We start from the raw sequence: 18417 nt of genomic DNA on the forward strand, positions 1-18417 counted from the left end.
GTTTCCAAAGCAATTTGTCAGTGAGAGCTAGGGGCTCAGAGACTCGGCTCCACGTGGAGCTGACGCAGCTGGGCGTTCCCAGCAGGCAGGAAGCACGTGGCTTTGCCTCCCGGGCTGTGCCAGCAGTCTCCCGATCTGTCTGGGGATCCATCTCGGGCACAGCCCTCAAAGGTAATCCGGGGGTCTGCTGGGGCCCGCCTTGCCTGTGTCAGGATCTGCTCAGGGAGCCACAGCCAGCAAAAGGGAAAACACTTTGTTTTCCCAGGACTCAAGGACTTGAGGGAGTGCCCAACAGAGGTCTGTGGGCAGAGGGGCAACTCAGAGGCCCTGGGGTAGAAACACTCCTGGGTATTTGAAGAACAGCATTGTGTAGCCTCTGCAGACAGGACAGGCAAGTGGAGAAACTGAGGACACAGGAGATGGCAGCTGGAGTGGGGCCTGTGGGAGACCCTGCTTGTCTGTATGAGCTGAAACCACAGAGTTCTGGAGGGTCACGCATTCCCATAGGGTCCTTGTGGCTGTGGGGAGGACGCGGTAGGCAGGTAGCCCTAGAAGAGACAATGGTGGAATCCTGGCGGGTGGCACATGGTGGAGGTGGCAAGCAGGGAAGGGCATAGGATCCAGATGAAGTCCTCACCCCAGATCCTTCCTGTTTCACTCCTGAAGAGGCTCCAAGGTGGGTGTGGCCACTCTTTAGAGCCTGCCAGAGAATCACAGAATATAATCATTTCAGACTCTCAGGTCATGGCAAATGGGCATGGGAGGTGGGGGCAGATTTCTCAGGTAAGCCAAGTGGCGAGCAGCCTGACCCCCTGGACTGTGAGGACATGTTGTTACTGTCTGACTGCCTTACTCTGTGTGTGACCAAGTCTCAGCTCCACCGCTTTTTACCATGTGAACTCTTTTAGGCCCTTGGTCCTATCCACGAATGGGATAATAACGGGAGCTCAGGGCGGGCGTGGTGATCCACACTTGTAATCCTAGCACAAGGAGGTAGAAGCAAGAGAATCAGGAAGTTAGGGTCATCCTCAGCTACACAACAAGTTAGAGACCATCCTGGGCTACATGAGACCCTGTCTCTAAAAATTTGATGATAACAATAACAGAGCTGGGATCCAAGGTCATGAGAACAAAATGAGGCTATGAACTTACAGGACTTAGCACAGGGCTCCATCCATAGCTGGGTTATCTGTTTATTATGTCCTTATCCTGACGATGATCACCTCAAGAGCACAGAAGGAAGCACGTGTCCATCCCATATGTACTACGGGCAAGTTATTTAGGCTCTGAACGTCAGTGTCCCCTCCTGAAATACGACGGTGACTCCTGCACCCGGGAGTGTTGGTGCTATGGGAAGCGGTGCGTGGGGATATTTAATACCAGGCCTAACTGTGCTCCAAGACTTTGCGGTCAGCCATGTCACTGCACCCAGGCCAACACCACTCTTTCCCCAAAGACAGGGCAGCAGCTCTCCCCCTTGTGCCGTTATGTACCTGGGACCACCTGCCAACCCGTCAGAGGCTGCATGGAGCAGTAACATTGCACAGACTCACAAAGCCAATGGGCTGTGTCCACCCAGCCTGTGACTGAAGCTGGGAGCAACAGTGCACCACCACCCCACACCCATTCTGTCTTAGCCGAAGTAGGGGCTGGTCGCCCTGGACAGGCCAGCTTCGTGCACTTGCAGTTCAGGGACACCACTGGTAGCTCATTTCTCACGAGAAAGCAGACTCACTAATGGGAAGGGACAAAGGCAGTGTGCATGTGAAAGCAGGCTTGTAGCCTTGCTCGTCTGGAAGCAAAGTCCAGCTCTTCATCCACAGGTCTACACAAATAACCATATTGAAGGAAAGGCCTACCGTGACTGCCTCAGCCACTGAGGTGTCAGACGGCCACTTCCTTTGTATTTGGAGCCGTCTGTATATGGTTGGATTTCGCTTTCCGCCTCCATACATACCCATCTTAACCACTGCAGAACTAGCAGCTCCTATACCCTGCTCCAGAGCGTTTTCTTCTAACATGTCCAATCCAGTTCATTGAAATGCACTTTTTGGTTGGTTGGTTAGTTGTTTGGTTAGTTGTTTGGTTGGTTGTTTGGTTGGTTTTTCAAGACAGAGTTTCTTTGTGTAATAGTCCTGGCTGTCTTGGAACTTACTCTGTAGACAAGACTGACCTCAAACTCACAGAAATCCCCTGCCTCTGCCTCCCAAATCCTGGGATTAAAGGCATGTGCCACTACCACCCAGTGTGAATGTATGTTTATGTGGCGTACATGTACATGTAGAGGCCAAAGGTTGACCTGACAGCAGGTGTCTTTCTTAATCACTCTGCGGTATATAAATGAAGACCTGGTCTCTCACTTGAACCCAGAGCTCCTTGGTTCCAGCCTGTCCCTGCTGCTTGCTAGGATTACAGGCAGACTGCCACACCCACCCAGCATTTATGTGGGTACTGGGGATCCACACTCCACTTCCCTTCTTGTGCAACAAGTGCTTTGCCCACAGGGCCATGCCCCAGCCCCTTCTCCTTCTCCTGCAGACAGGCTGACCTTGGCTTTGGTGTATCCACAGCCGACCTGAGTGCTGGGATTGCACAGATGCACCACCATACTCAACTGTTGCTGGCATTTGCTTTAACAGCCATGGATTCGTGTCCCCCATGTGTAAGTGACTCGTTTCTTTGTCTTTGCTTTTGCAGTGACATGGGCTCCAGGGCTGGCTACCCCGCTCAGGTTTATAAAACAGCCAGTGCAGAGACTCCCCGGCCCTCCCAGCTCACTCAGTGCAGCCCCTTCCAGCTCTCCACGTCCGTCCCTAAGTCTTTCTTCTCCAAGCAACCAGCACACAACAAGCATCCAACTGGATGGAAGAGAACAGACGAGCCCCCACCACGGCCACTCCCCTTCACTGACACTAAGAAGTAAGTGCCACTGAGAGACCACTGGGGCATCTCTGGGACAGGAAAAGGCAACTCACTGTATTCCACACCTGGGTTTTCAATTATGAACAAGACAGGTGACAAAGACCCCAGTTCTTAGGGAACTGACATTCAGCTGGGAATCGTAAATATGGTAAACTTGTGTTGAGTACGGCAGCATGCAGCTGTGGTCTCGGCACTCCTGTCCCTGTTTCCCGTTTCTGCAGCATCCAGCTTTCTATGTAGGCTCCGGAGATTGAACGCGGCTCATGTGGCTTACATGGAGAGTACTTCACACCCACTGAGCCATCTCCTTGGCTGTTGTTTGTTTGCTTGCTCACTTTTTAATTTATTCATTTATTTGTATGTGAGTTTATGTGCATATATGTGTGTGAAGGCCAGGAAAACGAGTCAGGCATCCCTCTCTGTCGCTCTCTGCCTTTTACTGTGAGTCAGGATCTCTCCCTGAACCTTGGTCTCCCATTTTCTCTGCTCGACTAGACTCCAGCAAGGTCCTGTGAGCCCCCTCAGAGGCATGGTTACAGGAATGGGCAGAATGCCAGGCTTGTACATAGCCGAGATCTGAACTCTGAATTTCATGATTGTACAGCAAGAACTTTTTAACTGCTGAGAGCTATCTCTTCAGCTCCATACAGAGTGAAAGAAAGAGAAAGCGGGCTAAGAAGCTAAGAAAGGGCTTTGGTGCCTGGCAGTGATGGCATGTGCCTTTAATCCCAGCTCTCGGGAGGCAGAGGCAGGTGGATCTATGTGAGTTCGAGGCCACCCTGGTCTACAGAGCGAGTTCCAGGCCAGCCAGAGCTACATAGTGAGACCCTATGGAGAGAGAGAGAATGAGAATGGATGAGAGAAAAGAATTTTAGCCAGGTTTGGTGGCACACGCCTTTAATCCCAGCACTCAGGAGGTAGAGGCAGGCGGATCTCTGTGAGTTCGAGGCCAGCCTGGTCTACAGAGCGAGTGCCAAGACAGGCTCCAAACCTATACAAGAAACCCTGACTCAAAAAATAAAAAAAAAAGGAAAGAAAGAAAAGGGGGGCTTTGGTGCCAGGTGGCAGTGGTGCACACCTTTAATCCCAACACTCAAGAGGCAGAGGCAGGTGGATCTCTATGAGTTTAAGGCCAGCGTGGTCTACAGAGTGAGTTCCAGGACTACACAGAGAAACGCTGTCTCAAAAAACAAACAAATAGAAAAGACTGTTGATGAACTTTGTTTATTCACGTACTGAAGAGAGGCGCACATATGCAGGTCAGAAGATACCTTTCAGGAGGCAGTTTTCTCCTCCCTCTGCAGGTTCCAAGGATCAAACTTAAGTTCTCCAGTTTGGCACAAGCCCCTTTCCCCACTCAGCCATCTTGCCGGCCTCTTCTAATTGCATTCATTTACTGAAAGCTCGCAACAGCTCCATGAGGACATGATATTCTCTCTACTTAATAGATAAGGCAACTGAGGCTCAAGGTTCAGTGCTACTTGGAGATGGCCCTTGCATCAGAATCCACATAGCCAAGCGCAGAGCTCCTCTTCTGTTGGCTGGGGAGCTTCTGCCGTCCTCCATATCTTCTTCCCAACGCCTTTCTTCCTGACCCGGATGGAGCTGTTTAAATCTGTGGGTGACATAGAGCTTGGGGGGAAAGAGGCACCAGGAGACAGAAGACGGTCCCTGGAGGTGTCAGCAGGCTCTGAAAATTCAGTTCACAAGTGTCACTGACAGCCAGAGGGACTCTGAAAATTAGAATCTGGCCATTGCTCCCCTTCTTACTCTATCCAGCCACCCGCCCCAGGATTAATGTTGGAGGTTCAGGGTCACTGGGCACGTTCTATATCAAGCTCTTACGAACCACGTTCCTTGCACAGACTCCGGTCCAGTCCTGCCTGATCTGCCCCACACCTCCATCCTTCACTCTGTCCCAGCTACACCGACCTGTTGCTGGGCCTCAGATTCAGTGCATGCTGACCCCACCCAGGGCCTTTGCAGCCAGGACAGGCGAGTCCCCACTGTCGATGTGTGTCTCTTCACTCTGTTCTACTGCTCATTTTCCCATTGGAAGTCAAGTGCCACTGTCTTGGTCACGGGCCACTTGTGTTCCCCCTGGCATACGCTGGGGTAGCTTGGTCAGTAAATGTACTAGACATGGACTCGTTTGATCTACAACCCCAATAAGCAAGAGCCCCCCCCCCCCACACACACACACACTTTTTGTTCAGGTGGGAAGTTAAGCCCTGCAGAACACACGCTCCTTGCTGCCCTCTTCACTTTCCCTCCTAGTGCATCACTCCCTCTGCCTGCAGCTCCCACCTCCTCGCCTTCTGTTCTGGAGGGGGCGGGGTCTCCACTGGCTATCTCACAGTCCTGGAGGGGGCGGGGTCTCCACTGGCTGTCTCACAGTCCTGGAGGGGGCGGGGTCTCCACTGGCTGTCTCACAGTACTGGGGAGGGCAGGGTCTCCACTGGCTGTCTCACAGTACTGGAGGGGCGGGGTCTCCACTGACTGTCTCACAGTACTGGGGAGGGCGGGGTCTCCACTGGCTGTCTCACAGTACTGGGGAGGGCGGGGTGTCCACTGGCTGTCTCATGCACGGTTCTGGAGGCAGGATCTCCCACTAGTAGCCATGAGGGAGAGATGGTCTGTTCCGGGGCCTTCTCTAGAATCCTGCGCTTGGCTAGCTTACTCTGGCCTTCCCTGGCATGAGGAACTGCTTTCCTTCCCACTACTCAATCCATCTTCACTGGGTCGCTTCCTCTGGTGATCTCTGTAGCCACCTTTCCCCAGTCTTATCAGATTCGCATCCATCCTGTTGGTTTCATTTCAGCCTGATTACCTCCCCAAAGGCCCTGCTTCTAGGTGAGGTCACATTCTCATTGGGTTTTTCTTCCCTACCTAGTACTTTGTACATGCTAGGCAAGTGCTCTCTCTGTGATCTAGATCACACGCACGCACACACACACACACACACACACACACACACCTCTCTTTCTTTCCCCTGATGCTGGCAGTGGAACCCAGGGCCTTGTAAACACTAGACAGGTGTCCTATTCTCTGAACCGCATGCCTAGCCCTTGGTTTTTTGAGACAGAAACTTGTCCTGTCTCAGTCTTCCAAGTGCTAGGCGTTTAGATGTGCACCACCGAATCTCACTAGATGTATTTGATAAAACCACAATATAAAAGATTTGTTTGTTTTCATTTTATGAGTACGGGTGTTTTGCATATTATAGTACGTGTACCATATGCATGCCTGGTGCCCATAGAGAGTAGAAGAAGGTGTTGGGTCCCCTAAACTGGAATCAGAGGAAGTTCTGAACCACCATGTAGGTGCAGAAAACTGAATCTGGGTTCTCTGGAAGAGCAGCAAGTGTTCTTAATCACTGAGCCATCTGTCCAGGCCTGACTTGATGCTTCTGTCTGTACCTTCCCATTTTATAAAGTTTCTGGGGAGCACATCTTATTTTCCGGTGCTCAAACCCAGGGCCTCGTGCCTCCTAAGCAGGGTTTTCTCTGCTGAGTTGCAGCTGAGCTATGGAGCTTTGAACTTAGACTTTCCCATAGCATCTCCAGATTGTGACCTTGTCACTTACAGGGACTCTTGACTCATCCAACCCAGTTTTTCAGAAAACACTATTTTTGACTCCTTGAGTTTAGACACAGTCGCTGAAATACGATGCTGTTGCTAGGGGGTCAGGCTCAGTGGTAGAAATCTTGCCTTGCCTGCGCAAGGGTTCTAAGCCTAGCATGCCAATAAAAAACAAAACTCTCACCGGGTATGGTGGCACACACCTCCCAGAGGCAGGAGAATCAGAGTCCCTCAGCCTGGACTACTTCATCATGGTCTTTTTCACCCATCAGCCTTGGAGTTTCCCTCCTCAAGGTCACCAGGGTCCTTACCATGCCTACTCAATGTCTCTGCCTCCCTCTTCATCGGCCCTGGTCATGGGTATCTGACAATCGCATCAGGCCTTGTCTAAAGCTGAATGCCCCACTAGTGGGTGTCCCACAAGGACCAGCACTGTACACCAGCACAGGGAGCATGGCCTGTGAGCCAGGCTTTGCTGCCCAGCCCTAGACCCTCCTGGCCACCCCACAGGAGGAGCCCGTTTTCCGAAGGCACCATTAGTACCTCACCCAAGGTCCCCAATTAGATGAGGCACAGCAAATTCAGGACCCAACCCAATGGCCTCTCATCTCCCAGACTCAGGCAGCGGGACCCACATCTGAGAGGCGCACACTGTTTGTTGGTGAAGGATGGTGTGACGTAGGGAAAGGCAGGTCATGTGCAGCAGAGGACCGAGCATCTGCCACCACAGGACGTCATACTGGCTCTGGCCAACAGATCTGCCTCAGGGATGATCAGGCAAGCCTCGTTTGCTTGCTTTGTCAATGAATTCTCAAGTGAGTGACTTCCCTTCACTCGGCCACCAAGGGATGGTAAGGGATGGGTGTCCACCAATGACTGCTCACCTCAGGGTCCATCTCTTTAAATTGGGGTGGGCATAATTTCTGCTAGGGAAGCTGTGAGGGCTTTTGAGGTCATCCCAAATCTACAAGCAGAGAGCTAGTTGGTAAAGGATATGCCAGACTGGGGCAGCCACACTATGCCAGAGGCGTGGGGGCAGGGCATGCAGCCTTTCTGCCTCCTTGCTGCCTCCACCTTAAAGACCGACCTAGCTGAAAGGCTGGCACTACCTCACAGGTAGGAGCTGTATGGCCAGAGACACCCTACATACAAGCATGTAACCATGCTTGAACCTCTCTTCTGGAGTGCACATCACCACTTCCCTCAGCAACACGACATAGCATGTTATTAAGACATGTATTTTTTAAGGGCCAATGACCCTTGTCTGAGAATTAGGCACAGAAGGCCCCTAGACCAGCTTCTACTAACACCATGGGGCCTGAGTTGTTGTCAGGAAGACAAGGCCCCAATCACAGCTGAGGATCCAGGCATGAACATTCACATCCATGAAGAGGGACAACCCCCTGACTCAGGACCTGGGAGAATGAGCGAATTCTCAGGAGGTGGAGTCCACCACAGCTGCTACCTACAGCTGCAGGTGCAGGTGCAATTCCATGGGTCACAGGACTTGAGTTTACATCCATGCTCCACACCACTTTGTTTTGGCCTCCCAGACAATCAGTGCCCTTGCCAGGGAAGTAAATATGGCTACCTGAGGAATGCACACAGCACGGCCCAGGGCCCACTCGCTGAGCTCTGCTTAACTCATGAACAAGTCACTATGTGGTTCAGAGCAGCTAACAGATATGCCTTCCACAAGCGTCTTCAGTTTCCTGAGCCTCAGTTTCCCCAGAGACAGGATTGAAGGTAATAATGCCTCTGCCCCAGAAGTGGTATGAGGGTTCAGTGGGCTATGGGTGCGGGCTTCCAGTGGTTGGCCATAGCTTCCAGGCTCCCTTCTTCCTCAGGTTCAGCAACCCCCGACTCCAGCTCAATGCTGGAGAAAAGAACCATAGGAGCCTCTCTGGTTCATTCCAGCACCAATTACCCATAAACAGTTAGAGCTGTCCATACCTTTTCCCATTGGCTGCTGCCAGCCATGTTGGCAGAACCCTCAGCCCTGCCAGGCTGACAGCCATACTAATTAGCTTAATTAACCTGGTCCCGAGGGAGCCGCCCTGTTTGGAGGCCAGAGCACCACACTGGCTGGGGTGGCTCACAGCCATGCTTGCCTGCACTTCACCCTGCCTGTCTCAGGAAGAAACTGCTGCTGCTAGAGTCCTGTGTGCATAGCTTCCTTTTCTTCTGTCTTTTAGTTTTTAAAATTAGTATTATATGTGCATGGGTGTCTTGCCAGCATATGTGTTTGCATCACATGTGTGCTGTGCCTGTAGAGGTCAGGAAGGATGTCAGATCCTCTGGAACTGTAGTTACAGATGTTTTTAAGGCTCATGTGGGTCCTGGGAATCTAACTGGAGTCCTCTGGAAGAGTAGACAGAGCTCTTAACCACTGAGCCATCCCTCCAGCCCAGAGCTTACTTTGTGGTTGTTCTTCTTCTGATGGAATTAAACCACAGAGTGGCAGGATCTGAGTGTAGATAGTGTGGACAAGTCAGTGTTATGTCCGGGAGTGCTGTACAGACCCGTAGTTTTCCTTCAGAGAAAATGAAATACTGCAGAAGATTTAAGGCTTAGGTTTCGATTCTGTTATCATTGTTAGGGTTTTGTTTTACTTAAGAGGTCTGTTGTTAGATTGTTTGTTGCTGGTTTAAGTGTGTGCATGCCCCGCCCCCACACTCACATGCTTGCTCTAGAGCAAACACACATGGACATGTGCATGCCACAGCAGGAGGTCAGGGGACAACTTTCAGGAGTAGGTTCTCACCTTCCGCTGTGGACTCCAGGGATGGCACTCAGACTGTCAGTCTTTCATAGCAAGTACTTTACGCACCGAGGCAGGATCTCTGGCAGCTCAAGTTGGTGGAACTTGGCAGGTAGCTGAAGATGACCTTGAACCCCTGACCCCACTCCTTTAGCCTTCTCAGTGCTGAGGTTACAGATGTATGCCACCATGCCCAGCATTATAGAAGGTGTAACAGTGCAAAGTAAGAGGCTTCATTCCTAGCCACTGAGTCCCCTCCGCAAAGGCAGCCACTGTTTGATTTCTTCTGCATCCTTCCAGACATGTGCAGAACATGACCTTGCATCATGTGGTTATGTGTGCATCCCATGCTCCATACCCTCCCTTTTTAAAAAATTTATGTGTGTGGGTGTTTTGCCTCTGTTTTTGTATGTGCACCATGTGTATGCCTGATGCCTACAGAGTTCAGAATAGGAGTTACAGGTGGTCATAAGCCATTGTGTGGATGATGGGAACTAAACCTGGGTCCTCTGCCAGGGCAGCAAGTGCTCCTCTCTGCTGAGCTGTCTCTTCAACAACCCTCTTCATTTTTCTTTTGAGTCTTTTATTACTGTTGTTTGGAATTATCACTGTACAGGGTAACCTTGAACTCACAGCCGCCTCCTCAGCCTTTTGAATGCTTGTTATGGGAGTATGTACCACACGTGGGCACTTGCTCCCTTTTGTCTCTGTCAACACTGCTATCAACTGTACTTGTGTTTGTTTTTTTTCCCTTCGTGTCTTTTGGCAATGACTTCATAGTTGGGTATAGGAAATGGCCTTGTACTTCAGAGCCATGGAGTGGCTTTTCCATGAAATAGTTTAGAGCCACCAACCCTAAGATCACTAGATTTGGGCAACTATAGAGACTAGAGAACTAGGCAAAGAAGAAAAAATAAGAGGTGTTGAAACCAGCCTTTTTTAGGATGGAGATCAATGGTAGCAGGTCAACCTAAAATCCTCAGTGAGGGGCTGGGGTGTGGCTCCGTGGAAGATCCCCTGCCTAGAATCCCCCAGTGAGGGGCTGGGGTGTGGCTCAGTGGAAGAGCCCCTGCCTAGAATCCCCCAGTGAGGGGCTGAGGGCGTGGCTCAGTGGAAGAGCCCCTGCCTAGAATCGCCCAGTGAGGGGCTAGGGTGTGGCTCAGTGGAAGAGCCCCTGCCTAGAATCGCCCAGTGAGGGCTGGGGGCATGGCTCAGTGATTTATCATGGTCCTAGGTTTCATCCTCAGCATCACCCCAAAATATATATATTTGGGGGGGTTATTATTTTTTGTTTTTTAATTCATGTTAGGCAAGTACTTTGCCACTGACCTGCAGATCTGGTTTGGGGAGGAATATGGGCTGACCACAAATCCCCACTACCCTCTCCAGCCACCTTCCTTAAAACCACAAGGGCAGCCTGAGGATCAGAAAGAAAATGCAAACTCCAAAGCCCCCTGCAGCCCAAGACATCTTACTTCCTTTCTGGGCTCCAGTAACAAGCTAGTGAAGGCCAGGTTCCAGTCTGGTCTAGGCTGCCTGTGACGGCTGTTGGAGCGTATGCACAGAGTAAAACAGTCACAATCCAGCAGGATTTCTCCAGAAGAGAAAGCCCCATTTCTCCACTATGGCGTGTGACTCCTGCTCCCCAGAGGTGATGAGCAGTCCTCACACCTCCCAGACACTGCGTTTTGTGAACAAATCAAATGTGGGCATGTTTCACGTATCACACACAGTCCATCTGTGATACAGACATGACTCAGCAGAGTTAGGCATGGTGGCTCATGCTGGTAACCCTATCTCTCAGGAGGCTGAGGCCGGAGGATACTATGTTCCAGGCCAACTTGAGCCATATAGCAAGACCCTGTCTCAAAAAAGCCAAGCAGAAGAACAAAGGAAAAGGGGACAGGGGACTAAGGTGTAGTCAGTAATAAAATACTTGCCTAGCATACTGGATCCCATCATCACAAAGAGCTAACTAATTAATTTAAAATTTAGGATAAGTGCTGGGGAGATGGCTCAGTGGTTAAGAGCACTGGCTTCTTTTCCAGAGGATCCAGTACTCTCTTCAGGCCTCTGTAGGTGCCAGGCACACAAGTATGGTGCACAGACATACATGCAGGCAAAACATGCATATCCATAAAACTTATATTAAAATTAAAAATAAGTTAAGTCTGGTGGGGTGTATACCTTTAATCCTAATACACCGGAGACAGAGGAAGCTGGGTCTCTGCAAGTTCAAGACCAGCATGACTACACAGCAAGTTCCAGATCATCCAGGGCTACAGAGAGAGAGACCCTGTCTCCAAAACACAGACATAGAAACAAACCTCTGTTCACACAAGTGGCTACCTTGGTTTCTGCTTGATTGTTTGGTTCTTTCTATTTTGTTTACGTGTATATGTGTGTGTTGTGGGATGTGTGTGCATGCGTGTGTGCACATATGTGCAGGGCAGAAGAAGGCATTGAATTCCTTGGAACTGGAGTGGCAAATGATTGTGAGCTACCTTCCATAGGTGTGGGAACCAAACTTGTGTCCCCTGGAAGAGCAGCAAGCACTCTTAACTGCTGATCTCTGCAGCCCCTTGTCTGGTTTGGTTTAGATTTTAAGGCAATCTTATGTAGCCCAGGCTGGCCACAGATTCAGTACCTGATTCTCACCTCCACCCCCCCCCTCCAAATGCCGGGATTACAGATGTGTGCCACCACACCTGGCATTAGGTGGTACTGGAGACAGAACTCGGGGCTTAGTGCGTACTGAACAGACACTTCCAGCCCATCACACACCCAGCCCCGCTGCGTAGCTTCAGAGCCCCATGCAAGGTGGTGCCTCGTAAAGCCCTCGCCCCTAACATTGTTTCTCCCTAGAAGTAGCAAGGACTCAAGTCAGAGCCCAGGTCCCCCCCCCCCCCCCGCCATGTCAGTCCTAGACTGGAAGCCAGGCCACAAACAGAAGCTAGAGGAGGCCTACAAGTCATGCCGACCCCCAGGCTTCTGGGTGGCAGGCCAAGAGCCACTGGGGAGCAGGCTGGTGTGAAGGGAGCTGGGAGTCACAGGAGCCACCACAAACATCTGCTTCTGTCACAGGTAGCCAGGTGCTTGGCAGCAGATCCCAAAGCAGCAGATCTCTGAGGTGTTTTCCAGCTCTGGGACACTATCTCGGTCATGTTTCTATTGCTGTGAAGATACTACGACCAAGGCAACTTACAAAAGAGTTTATCTGGAGCTGGGCCGTGGTGGCGCACACCTTTAATCCCAGCACTTGGGAGGCAGAGGCGGGCAGATCTCTGTGAGTTCAAGACCAGCCTGGTCTACAAGAACTAGTTCCAGGATAGGCTCCAAAGCTACAGAGAAACCCTGTCTCAAAAAACCTAAATAAATAAGTAAGTTTCTTGAGGGCTTGCAGTTTCAGAGAGCACAGTCCCTGCCATGGCAGGTGCGGTGGCGAGTAGGCAGGCGTGGTGTAAAGCAGTACTGAGGGCTTGCGTCTGGAGTCAAAACCACTAGGCAGGAAGACACACTTGGAGTGGGGAGACTCTTTTGAGACAACACCTATCCTTTCCAGATGGTTCCATGAGCTAGGGACCAAGTATACAAACATACGAGCATCCGGGGGCCCTTCTCATTCAAACCACCACAGATGTAGTAGGGCTTGTCTGAGGTTTCACAGCAGTAGCAAGCAGGGGCAAGACCGAGAGAACCAAGCCTGCTCTTTCCTGGGATTCTTTTTCTTACCCCAGTCCCCTGTGCCCCAGTAACCCCAGAGGTAGCCTACCTCTATATTCTGAAGAGCTGCAGAGACAGAGAGAGCTATGGGTCAGCATGGGAAAGAGGAGAGTGGAGCCTGTGATGTGGGGGAATCTGTTATCCCACGTGACAGGACAGGAAACCCCACCTGAGCTGCCCGAGTTCCTAAAGCAGAGGGGAGGGCTTTCTGGATACCCCATCATTCCTGTTAGGGACATACCTCTCACCTGCCGACCTCTGTGAGCCCTGCCACCCACATATCCTCCCCATATACATCCGGGCCTACCACTGGCCAACTGGCAGCTCAACCCCTAGGGCTCCCCGGAAGCCACCAGAAATCCATACGTTGTCTCACAAGTCTCATGCAGTCTGTCCCTGTCTCTTCCCAGGCCTCAACTTGCTCACTCTTCCACCAGGAATGTTCTTCTGTGTGGATTCCTCCCTTGATTGCCCTTCCCCCCAGATGCCAACCCCTCAGAAAAGAACTTCCAATCTCCATCCCTGCACCCAGCCTTATTTGCTTCGAAACATGTTTTTCTGTCTCACAAGGGACCACTTTGCTCACCTGCCTATAGCATCAGTCCCCTCCCACAGGTGGCTCTGCAGCCCCTGCCTGCCATACCACAGCCCTTGGAATAGGCCCAGTCAGGCGGGCTCCCAGCGCAGATGAGAGGGTGCAGAGGCAAGTGGCATAGAGGGGGCACAGTCCCTTGTGGTAGTGGCTAGTCTTCTCTAGTCCAGATGGCCCTGAGACCTGAGAAGCACCGTAAGGTCCTCTGACTCCAGTGTTACTGTTCCAGGCAGGTGGACACCAACGCAAAGAATGTCTTTGGTCAGCCCCGGCTGAGGGCATCCCTGCGAGACCTCCGGTCCCCACGGAAGAACTACAAGTCAACCATTGAGGACGACTTAAAGAAGCTCATCATCATGGACAACCTGGGGCCAGAGCAAGATCGGGACTCAGGGGTGCGTACCTGGTGGCCTAGGGCCCATGCGGGGGGAGGTGATGCTCTCTACCCTGTCTCCAGACTTTGGTATCTTCTGGCCCTGGTGGGGAGGTGATGCTCTCTAGCCTGTCTCCAGACTTTGGTATCTTCTGGCCCTGGCGGGGAGGTGATGCTCTCTAGCCTGTCTCCAGACTTTGGTATCTGCTGGCCCTGTTGGGGTGTGAGTGAGGATCTCTGTTACCCGCAGACAGAGCCAAGACTTAAGCCAACTGGAAAAGACCCCCAGACTCTGGCAGAGTCTCTCTTTCTCCCAGAGCCCAGGCAGAACCCAGATGTTCGAGCACAGAAACCACGTGCAGGGCGGGCTCCTGTTGCCCAAAGACAGACCAAAGCAACAGGCACTACAATCTCTCTGTCGCCCTGCCTCTCCCTCATTGTCAGGCCGTCAATGCATGGGAACAAGATAGCCCTCCACTGGGAGTTGTGGTACACACCTGTGATCCCAGCCCTCAGGAGACAGAGGCAGGATAATCACATGTTCCAGGCCAGCCTGGGCTACGTGACTAGCTGAGACCATATCTGAAAAGAAAAGGCACGCATACTTCAGTGGTAAAGTGCTGATACAAGGCTAGAGTTGGATCAGAAGCCATGGACCACAGTCAGAGCTGGGGAGCCTGTAGGGGGAAAGTCTAGTGCTGTGACCAGTAAGGGTACAGAAGTGGACACTGGGTGAGTAAGAACTTGCCAGGAAGCCCCGAGGACAGGAACCACATCCCAGCATGCCGATCCCTTGTCCCACCTGTCTTGGCTGTAGTCCCCCCAGAAGAGCCTGCAGCGGACACTGTCGGATGAGAGCCTGTGCAGTGGGCGCCGGGAGCCCAGCTTTGCAAGCCCTGCCAGCCTGGAGCCAGGCCTGCCCAGCGATGTGCTCTTCACCAGCACCTGCGCCTTCCCCTCCAGCACACTGCCCGCCCGCCGCCAGCACCAGCACCCCCACCCCACCAGCGGGGCACCCAGCACCATTCCAGCCAATGGCAATGGCTTCCCAGAGAAGAAATGTGAGCCTGGGCATTTGGGAGCTGCAGGTCCCCCGGGGCTGGGAAGTGGGGTGCACTGCGCGTGGGAGGCACCTGGTAGTCCTATGTGGCCAGTCGTGTGAGGAAGGGAAGGGTGCACAGGTGCTCCAGGGGTCCTCAAGGAGCAAAATTGTGACCAAACACTGGGTCACCTGAGAACAGAGGAAGTCAGCTTCCCCAAGGATAAGCGCTTATTGCTCCCCAGCCTCCCCCTCCCACCAGCCTCCCTGCTCCCACCAGCCCCCCTGTTCCCCCTAAACATCCCATTTTCTGAACATTTATCTAAATACCTGACTTCCCCAAATATGCCACTTGGAGGGTTCCTGAGTGAGACTTCCCCACCCCTTCATTTCACCGAGCAGGTGTTTATTGAATATGCCTTGCAAGTGGGGTCCTGGTCCATCATCTCCTGAAAAAGCGCGGTGTGGCCAGCATGCTGACATGTCTGTAATTCTAGCACTTGCAAGTAGAAGGCTCATGATTTTGAGGCCAGTCTGGAATTCTAGCAAGACCTATCTTGACTGAAAAAAACATGACAAAGCAGCTAAACTGCATGGCTGTACTCTGTGAGCCTCCTCTCCTGCCTGACAAACAGTGGATATAACCCTGCTCACTGCGGGCAAAACCCACCCATTCACCCTGGAGGCTACTTGTCTGTCTGTTTGGGCATTGCTTGATTGGTTTGAGACAGAATCTCTCTACGTAGCCCTGGCTGACCTGGGACTTGCTCTGTAGACCAGGCTGGCCTTGAACTCAGCGATCCTCCCGCTCCTGTCCTCCAAGTACTGGAATTAAAGACGTGTGCCACCACTGCCCTGCAATGCACGCTTTATTTCCTAAAATCCAGACTGTCTTGAGTTGAGATGTGTTCTGCACCTAGGATTTCCACTTAGGAATCATGTCCCCACATCATCTAGGCATGAAGCTCCCTGTATCTCTCCCATGTTATAGGAGGTGAGATAAAGGAAATTCTGGGGCCCTTTTAAGGAAGTCATCTCATCTTTTAAAATCTTCCTGCAGTAGCCAAGTATGGGGGAACACACCTGTGGTCCTAGTACTTAGGGGATGAAAGCAGAAAGACCCAGGGTGCAAGGTCAGCCTTGCCTGTACCATGAAATTGAAGCCAGCTTGATCTAATGAAGCCTTGCTTCAGAAAAGCTAATAAAATTTGTAATCCTCCCACAGTGCCCCACTGTCCTTGCCTTGGAGTTCTGAGGCTTTTTGCCCCAGGGCCCTGCCTCAACCCTGTTCCTCAGGCCCCCACAGATAGCTGTGCTCTTCCAGCCCTCTTCCTCCAGGCTGACCCTCCTGCCCACCTGACAGAGCACCCCAGCCGTCCGTTAGTGCCTCCATGCTTCCTAAGTCCACCGTTGTACCCTTCCTCTGCCCTCAGCCTTGATGTCCTGCTCCTCCTAGGAGGGGCCTGGCACACAGGACACACCCGGTACACGCCAGAAGAAGCTGAGGGTGCTGTGCATGTAGGTCCGCTCAACAGGCAGATCTGAGCTCCTTCCTCCACCTCTGCCACGCCCTCTCCATCTGGGCCTAGCTGCCCTCCCACAGCCTCTGGCTCTCCCATCCCACTCATGCCTGAGCACTCTGCCCCATCCCCTCGGGGTGTCTTCCCCTTGGACTAGAAATATGCTACAGACAAGGCTGGCAGCCTGGGTTTGTCAGGCTTCTGCCTCCAGACCATCTCAGAACTCCTGGGGTGCTGAGTGTGCTCCCAGAGCAAATCGGATGGGCCCTCAGCCCGGACAAGGCCTGGCATGGGACTGTAAGAACATCTTCCTGTACTCCAGCATTGCTGTAGGGACAGCCAGACGTCCCGTCCACACATCCCAGGGGTAACCCGCACACCTCTTCAGGAGGAACCGTACACTGCAGGTGGAGGACAAAGTCTTAGTGGTGACCGCAAGGCCTGCCACTTCAGACTTTCCTCCTTCTGCTCGTTCTGAACCTCCTGGAGCACCTCGGTGTTTCCTAAACCTCGGGGACTTCCTGGCTGCTGCTCCCTAGGAATGCTTTCCTCTCTGGAACCCACCTCCCTTGGCAGAGCCTTGCTCTGAGGTCACCTCAGGAACACCTTCCATACAGACACCCAGCATCACTGCGCCCTTGCCCTGCTGAAGCCCCTCTCTCCCTGATGTGTACCTGACGTGAACAGTGTGAACATCTGTCTTTCTGTCCCTTCCACGCTGTCATGGTCAGTCACCTCCCTGTCCCCACTTTCCCACATAGCCGCCATCTCAACCTCAGAGCTCTCACTGACTGATGGACGGGACCGGCCCCTACGGCGGCTTGACCCTGGAATGATGCCTCTCCCAGACACGGCTACTGGCCTTGAGTGGTCTAGCCTGGTGAATGCTGCAAAGGCCTATGAAGGTACGTGGCCTCCACCCAACCTCCCTGATACTCAGGGCCCATCTGTTCTGGGGGGCTTTCTGGAGACCCCATGGCTTTGCTGGGCCTGGGTTCCAGAGTCCCGGAGAGTGAAGTTAAATCCTTGTGTTGTCGTTGACTAACCATGCCACGCAAATAGGCGACTGCTTCTGACTCTCGCACTACCTCACCAGCTGCCTGGGCTGCACGATGGTTGCATGAAGCACTGCACATGAAGAAGTGGGTCCGAGCAGGGCAGTGGTGCTGTGCATCCTTAATTGCAGCGCTCAGGAGGCAGGGGCTAGCGGATCTCTGAGTCTGAGGCCAGCCTGGTCTACAAAGGGAGTTCTAGGACGACCAGGGCTACCCTGTCTCAACATCCACCCCTCAAAAAAGGTAGCCCCAGAGCAAGCCCTCCAGAAACAGTGCCCTATTGAAGGCTGCATGCTAGCCTAATCTACAAAACAAGTTCCAAGTTCCAAAGCAGCCAGGAGTACGTAGAGAGACAAAACAACAGCAACAAAAAAAAAAGGCCTGGTTGAACAGTCAAACTACAAACTATAGGTGATACTTTGTTTGTTTTGTTTTTTAAGACAGGGTTTCTCTGTATAACAGCCCTGGCTGTCCTGGAACTCACTCTGTGGACCAGGCTGGCCTCAAACTCACAGAGATCCGCCTGCCTCTGCCACCTGAGTGTGGATTAAAGGTGTGCGCCACCACTGCCCAGCCAGGTGACACTTCTAAATTCAGCAAATTCAAACTGAGTAGGCCCAGAGTCCTGCCAGCCCATGCTCTGCCGTTTGTGGGGCCTCGCCCTGTCATCAATGGCTGCCAGAGCTCTGGCTGTCATATCCCCACCCCAGAGCAGTAAAGATGAAAGACACACACCTCACATCAAGGGAAACCTTCTTCACCAGGGCCTCAGCCCATGTGCCCAGCTCAGGCCGGATCTGTGAGTTGTAGTATAGCATGGTGGTAAAATGCTCATGTGTAAGGCCCTGGG

The 18417-nt window shown here is 52.4% G+C and overlaps 1 protein-coding gene across 5 annotated transcripts in view; it reads left to right on the forward strand.

Annotated features, from left to right (window-relative positions):
• The window catches only part of Sipa1l3 (signal induced proliferation associated 1 like 3), a 212749-nt gene that overhangs the window by 185559 nt on the left and 8773 nt on the right, over positions 1-18417 (forward strand). For 4 of the 5 annotated variants that reach the window (XM_085695202.2, XM_048439305.3, XM_085695217.2 and 1 more), the window contains 4 exons: positions 2698-2919; positions 13810-13975; positions 14771-15014; positions 17274-17417. In XM_085695202.2, coding sequence (XP_085551328.2) covers positions 2698-2919; positions 13810-13975; positions 14771-15014; positions 17274-17417 — 776 coding nt within the window. The remainder of the gene's footprint in view (positions 1-2697; positions 2920-13809; positions 13976-14770; positions 15015-17273; positions 17418-18417) is intronic. The other variant, XM_087907031.1, reaches the window with a different exon arrangement.

This window comes from Myodes glareolus, chromosome 1, assembly GCF_982192425.1.
Source record: "Myodes glareolus chromosome 1, mMyoGla1.1, whole genome shotgun sequence".
Lineage (NCBI taxonomy): Eukaryota > Metazoa > Chordata > Mammalia > Rodentia > Cricetidae > Myodes > Myodes glareolus.